This window comes from Puccinia triticina, chromosome 13A (genome assembly GCF_026914185.1).
Source record: "Puccinia triticina chromosome 13A, complete sequence".
NCBI classification, from domain to species: Eukaryota; Fungi; Basidiomycota; class Pucciniomycetes; order Pucciniales; family Pucciniaceae; genus Puccinia; species Puccinia triticina.
In genome coordinates, this window is record NC_070570.1 from 906,648 (window position 1) to 913,687 (window position 7,040).

The 7,040-nt window shown below is 46.3% G+C and overlaps 1 protein-coding gene across 1 annotated transcript; it reads right to left on the reverse strand.

Annotated features, from left to right (window-relative positions):
- Positions 1 to 6,267: 6,267 nt before the first annotated feature.
- PtA15_13A91 (uncharacterized protein) lies at positions 6,268 to 6,765 on the reverse strand (the record flags this gene model as incomplete). The annotated part of the gene is made up of 1 exon (XM_053162772.1): positions 6,268 to 6,765. One exon carries the CDS (start codon positions 6,763 to 6,765, stop codon positions 6,268 to 6,270), a length of 498 nt encoding a protein of 165 aa, XP_053026247.1.
- Between the last annotated feature and the right edge of the window lie 275 nt (positions 6,766 to 7,040).

Genomic DNA, 7,040 nt, shown 5'->3' on the forward strand with positions numbered 1-7,040 from the left:
TTCTCACTAACTATATGGATGGCATCATTTATATAAGCAATCACAGCGAGGATATTGGATAGTAACTGAGGGAGGAGAATTGTCAGGAAACAAGGTGGGAATCTGAGGGAGGATAAACTATCAAACTATGTATGGCATCATTTATATAATCAATCTGAGGGAGGATATTGGTTAGTAACTGAGGGATGATAAGTGTTAGGAACTGAGTAGGGAATCAAAGGGAGGATATGGCTTTTTTGATGGTATTGGGATAAGGACAGCTCCCATTGAATCTGTTAGAAATCCGCTAAATCCATGCCTCCTTCTGGCTCTGTGGTAGGTGCCGCGCCTGCGCCACTCTGCCTACAAAGGTAGCTTGCCATTTCTTCTTTGATTTCCGCCTCGGTGGGCAGGACACAGTCGGCCTCGCCGATGCTGTCGACGGTATTGATGCCATCCCAGAGGGCCTTGTCCTTGCGAAGGATGAGCCGGCAACGGTGTATCCGCTGCGCTACGCTAAAAAAAGCGGCCTTTTAGCGTAGCGCAGCGGTTGACCACTACGTGACCAGACCAAAAAGCGATAGCGCAGCGAGAACACCGCTGCGCTACTTGCTACGCGCAGCAATTGTCCGCTACCCTCCCAGGGCCATTAGCGAAAGCGCAGCGAAAGCGAAAATTTGCTACGCTACCCGCTAAATTAGCGGATAGCGGAACAGTTTTATGTTGTAAACATGTTTTTATGTATGTTAAACCTTTTTTCCTTTTTTTTTTTGATCCCACATGGCATAGAGAAAAGCGTCGCTGACCGCTACGTGATCGCTTCTTTAGCGCGCTATTTTTTGATTTTTTTCCCGGGAAAATAAAAAAGCGCGTAGCGCAGCGACCCGAAAAATTGCTGCGCTAACCGCTTCGCTGCGCTATATGCAGCGCAGCGGATACACCGTTGGAGCCGGGCAAACACAAATTTGTACATCGGGGGTTTACCTGTTCGCAGGGCAAGGTCTGAGTTGAGTTGAGTCCAGAAAGTGTGCTTCTTGCCTTGGTCATTTCAAACAATCTGGTTGAGGTGGAGGACAATTCGCATGTGAGCAAGACGGGCTTGGGCGGGCTTCTTCACTTCTTGATTGATCTGGATGGGGCAGACATCCTTGAACCGAGTTAGCATGCCAAATAAACATTGCCCACCATCTCCACCAAGACGGGGACGGGCCACGGTGGTTTGCCGGTGGTTGGTAGGTTGCTTTGGAGGAGGGAGAGAAGCTTGTGCTTGTCAGCTTTCAGGACGTTAGCAATAATCATATCAAGTTGTGCGTTCCAGGCGGCATTGTCTACATAGTCCGGCGGGAACTGGGCAAGGAACTTTTCATCCTGGGTCTTGACCAAGGCCTGAAAGTCATTTGATTAGCGCTGATTTCTGGGTTAGGGCCACCATAGGAAGACTTATACTTACTTTGATGGCCAAAAAGGGGGTGGCGGCCCCCGCTAGCTTGTGATTTGCCACCCTTCCATAAGCGTCAAGGGTCCCATTGAGTAAAATGATTTGGAGGTTGTTACGTAAAAGCCCCTGAGGCGTCTCGGTGCTTGCACCCGCATTGGCTTTGCTGGGAGCCAGGGCCCCCTCCTTGGCCTGGGGTTTCAGCTTGGCCATGATCTTGCTGACTATGTTGGCTTGCATGTTTTTGATGGCGCCAAACTTGCTGAGGATTTCACCTTGCATGTGGTCTATGCTGGCGAGGATTAAGACCATGGCCGCCGGCCATTTTTTGTGCTCAGGGATCTTGTGGGAACGGGATAATTAGTGTCTCTGCTCAGGTGGGATGGATGGGATGGGATGCAAGGCTTCAAACTTACATCAAACATAGGTGTTGCAACCCAAATGAAGTCCTTGGAGTTGCTCATGTTAGCCCAAGAAGTATCCTGACATGCTCCCTTACAAAGGAAAAGGTGTCTGGCCAAACCGCTGCTGAAGATAAGTCAGATCGGCCAGACTGCAAACTTGCAGCAGTTGAGGGGCGGCGTTCAGATGGGACCGGGCTGCTGGTGAGTGGCCGTGGCTGATGGAGGGCTGGGCCTCCAGGTACCAGTGAGCTGCTGATTGATCCAAGTATTGTTTGGGGGGGCGGGTGCGGCGGGGGTGCTATCCGCTGGGCATTCTTGTGAGTGGTAGGGAGAGGGTCTGTGGTGAGCTGGTGTATGGCAGATGGGTCCTGCCCCACCTGAATTGGTTTGGAAATGGGGGCCATGTTGGTTGGGGGGGGGCTGGTGTGTCGTACTTGAGTATTCACATCATGAGGAGGGGGGGGGGGGGGGAGGGGTTAGGGACATATGGACTTACTGCCTGGCGGGTAATGGTTTGGGCCAGGCTGGGGGGCAGATTGCTTGGCAATGATGGGCGGATTCGGGGGAAATCCGGCTTGTTGTGGGTATCCGGGTTCTAATGGGGCGTGTGATGCGTGTGGTTGGGCCAGTGGGGTCGGTTCTGTGGCCGGATTCGACGTGATTGGACCTCTTGCAAGATCCGGTTGTTACTTTTCTTGAATTGTGTGCCACTCATTGGGTCCTGGCATAGGCCAATTACCGTTTGCATCCGGTCAGATTATAACACTGGGGGCAGGATTGGGCAGGGGTTCCATTTTGTTTATTTATCTGAAACAGGTGAGAAGGGGCTAGTGAATCGAGTGGTTTGGAGGGTTAGGGGCTCAAGGTAATGGAGTACATACCACTGAGGAGGGAACCCGGAGACGTGGAGATATCACTGTCTGTCCAGTGACGGATCATCCAAGTATAAGGTGTTGGCGAGGTCGCCGGCTTTGTCCAGATGAGTGAGAGGTTGCTGACTGCGTTGTGGAACTACTGAAAAAACAGAAAAGAGCTTGGAGGGGAAATAGACAACTACACTAGTAATAATGTAGGTTGAAGCTAAGGGTGCTGTTAAGGCTGCCCTCCTATCTAATGCTGGAGTTGGTGAGAGTTACACTAAGAAAAAGAAGAAAGAAAAGGGTGTGGCTTGAGTTCTACTAATCCTTAGTGAGGTCTAGAATAAGGAGTTTATGTATATCAACCAATGTCTAGTTGGAATACCACAAGCTTGAGGATGAGGTGAGTGGAAATGAGGGTTGTGAGCAAATGTGCAAAAGGATGAGAGGTTGAGAGCAAAGTATGTGATGGGGTTCAATTCTGAGTTCAATATGGGAGGTGATAGCAAAGATATGCAAGTGATGATAGTCTAGCAAAGAGTACAATCTGAGGAGAAGGGTAAGAGCAAAGTGTGCAAGTGATGAGAGTTATACTATGGGGGGGGGATAATCCAAAACAAACCAGCATGAGGGGGAAGTACAGCAGCTGAGGGGAGTTTATAAGTGAAAGAAACCACAGGGGGGGTACAAGGATGAGCACAGACATGGGAATTCTGGCTATGGGAAGAAAGACTGTACAAATGGGGAAGGTGATGTGAACATAGTAACAGCTTGTAATGATGAGCACTACTAAAGGAGGTGAGCACAGATCCAATGATGCAATGTGTGCAAATAGGGATAGTACATAATGAGTAATGTCTATAAAGGGTTTAATATGTGAGAAAGTAACTGTAAGAGGAAAGTACTGTAATGATTTAAGTCAGTTACTAATGAAATGAGTGTTGTAACCAATGAAGACTGTAGGTTTTCTGTAAATCTTATATCCTTTATAACTATTGAACCATTAAAGATAAAGGGGTACTATGTATGAGTGACTATAGGTGAAATTTGGCGTAGAATCTGAATATTCAATAATAATGAGGTATTTGTGAAGGGTTATAAGAAGATGGGCAATGTAATGATGAATATATGTAAAGAAAAGCAATAAAATACTACTTATGGTTTGGAATGGAGCACCACATCCTCCCCCAACTTATTGTCTGTCCCCAGGCAATGCACCAAAGAGAAGGGTGATCCAGAAAGAGTTGAAGAATGTTGAGTCCAAGAGTCCAAGGTCCAAAGTCCAGTGTTCCTCCTCCAAAAGGTGAAATCCAAAGTCCTGAGTAGCAGTCCAAATCCAGAGTCCAGTGTCCAAAGCCAAATAGAATCCAAGTATAATCCAAGTCCAGTATATCTGAGTCCAAGGTATCCAAGTCCAATCCAAAGTCCAATAGTCCTATGTATCCAGAGTATCCATAGTCCAGTATCCAATCCAAAAGAGTCCAGTTTCCAAAAGAAGGTCCAATTATCAATGAGGGGTTGAATGTTTAAGAAGATCTAACTCTGCTGAAGGCAATATCCTTGAGACAGACACATATTAGACTAAATTCCACTCTGAAGAATACAATAATTTTCCTGCCTAAAATGAGACCAAGGAAGAATGCAATGCAATGATGATGAATGATGGGGTTGATAATTGTAATTTCTGAAGGTTGTGAATGATTTGGAGTTGAATGACTGAATTTCTGAAGTGTCTGAATATATAATGTAAAGTTCTGTGAAGAGAATTTGAAGTCCAGGGAGGTTGATAAGCTGTCCAAAGAATATTCTTGCTCAAATTGGGTGGTTTCTGAGCTGCAATGTGTTGGAAGAAATTGATTATAATGGTGAAGGAATGAATGATTGGATTGTTGGTTGAATAATTCCTAGAATACAGGGTGAAGATGATGAAGAAATTCCAGTATTGTGGTGGTTGGATGTCCAGTAATTTGCTATCAGATGCCAAGGAATGTTGATGGATGATGGGGGAGAAAATGAATGATGATGGGAATGATTGATGGATGGATGGATGATGATGAGGGAATAATTGGTCCATTTGATTGGTTGATTTGATTTAATTCATGATTGTGGAAAAGTTGAAGGTGAGGCTGATGTCTGAATGATGTGAAGTGAGGGAATAACCTGGAAGATATGATGATGAAAATATTCTGAAGGGAAGAGGATGTACACAAGAGGGAGTTCTGAGTTGATATCTGAGTTGTAAATCTGTATTCCAAGTTCTGATAGTGTCTGGGTTCAATGATGGGGTCCCTGAGTAATTCCTGGGGCCTGATGAATAAACTGAGAGGATTTCATTCAAAGATGCCAATTCCTAGAGGTCCAGGAGAATTTCAGAGGATCAAATCCAAGGTTCAAGTGTCCAAAAGAAATCAGGTAGATGATGAAATTTGAGGTATTGGGTGGTCCATGAAGAAAGGTGGTCCATGAAGACACGAATTGAGCTAGAATCCAACGAGTATGAGGTATGTACCACAAGTCCGCATCCAAAAGATGTGAGATGTATAGTTGATATCAGGAAAGAGGCACTGGGTCATGTACCGGTGTCGAAAGAAGCATCAGTAGGATCCGGGTCCTACACCAGCGTCGAAAGCAGTAAAAATGAAGTCGAAAAACCCGCGCAGACGAGATCTTGGGAAAGCTATGAGCAGTAAAACAAAGGAAAAGCTTCCGGATCGTGCACCGGCGTTGCTGGAATAAATTCACGCCTGATTCATTTGAGGGCTGAGATCCTTGCGCATCCAATGATCTCCATTATCAGAGAAGGTAGCGCCGAGTCCGGTGCCAAAAGATAGAGAAGAACTGAAGAAAAAAATGATGCTCCAATCAAATTTTGTACATATCCGGGTCGACCACCGGCGTCGAAAACAATAAGCATGAGGTCAAAAAAAAAAAAACCTGCGCAGATGGAAACTGATCAAGTAAATATTGAGTAATGAGTAATAGATGAAGAGGTTTCCGGATTGTGCACTGGCGTCGATGGAATAACGTCAAGCCTGATTCATTCAAGAGCTGAGATCCTAGCGCATCTAATGATCCAATAATATTCTCGAAATGCTGAGGGTACGACCAAGTTGGAAAGCAGAAAAACCATGTGTAATCCCCTCGGCGGGGTTGAAGAAGGGTGTTGGATGCTAGACTCTTCCAACAGTATAAATGCAGCACTCGGTTCGAACTGCAGTGCCGAAAGAAGAGCAGTGCTTGAAGATCCAGCTCCATGCGACAGGATGATACAGCTGGTATTCCAATCTGGATCGCGCGTCGGCATTGCTAGGAGGGAAGCACTGAGTTGGGTTGTACAGCGAAGTCAAAAGAGTTTTAAAAGCGGTCCGGATCGCACACCGGTGTCGAAAGCATGAGAGAGAATTATTTCCTGACTGAGACCCTGGAATCAAAAAGAAATAGAAAAGTGAAAGGTTTCCGAGTTGCAGACCGTCATCAAAAACAAGTGATTATAAGCGGAAGTTAGGGAGAATGCCGGGTTGTTCACCGGTGTCAAAAACGAGTGCTGATAGCCGCTAGCAACAGTCCCGGTTGGTTAAACAATGCAGCACTCTCAAGGAGGACTGGTCATTGATTTGTCCTGGTTGTTGTATTTGTTCTTCCTAGTGTCAACGATTGGAGCGATGTACTTTGTTCCACTTGAGTCTGAGAATGCCAGCGCTGGGCCCAACAATCCTTTACGCTGTAGCTTGGCAGGGAATTCGTCCAGGAATGTTTTGCCGAGGATCAAAGGTCCAATCCTGTCGGTAACCAAAAAGGAGGTGACGCTGGATACCTTTCCAAGTGATACGGTGGCAGCGGCTATCCCATTGACCTCGATGTAATCACCCAGCCGCGTTCCTGGTATGCGAAATCCTCGACGGCGCACATCCAAACCAACCGTCCGAGCCTTGCCTTCCGTGATAAAATTGAAGATCAAATTCGAATACACCTTTGCTTCGCAATTGCGTTCGTTCACCGTGAGTTTGAGAGATCCAACGTAGGGGAGGTCATTGGTGAGGTCTATCTGATCCGTAGCTGTACTCTGATCCAATAACGGGGCCGGGGTCATGCTGAGGTTTTCCAGTGTATCCGTTCCTTCGCAAACTCCACCCGAAGCAAGAGATTGATTGAGGGAAGCCAAAGAGGAGGAACAGGTGAAAGATTCGAGGGTCCAAGCAGCAACTAAACATTCAACTACACTTTTAACAGGCCGAGATAAATCTAAAGGGATGTAGGAATTATCTGAGAGCCATATGCCAGTATTGCTAGTTTGTCTAATTAATCCTTTCCGCTTATCATAAGTGACTATATGGCACCTGGAGATGGTGTGACCTTTCTGGAAGC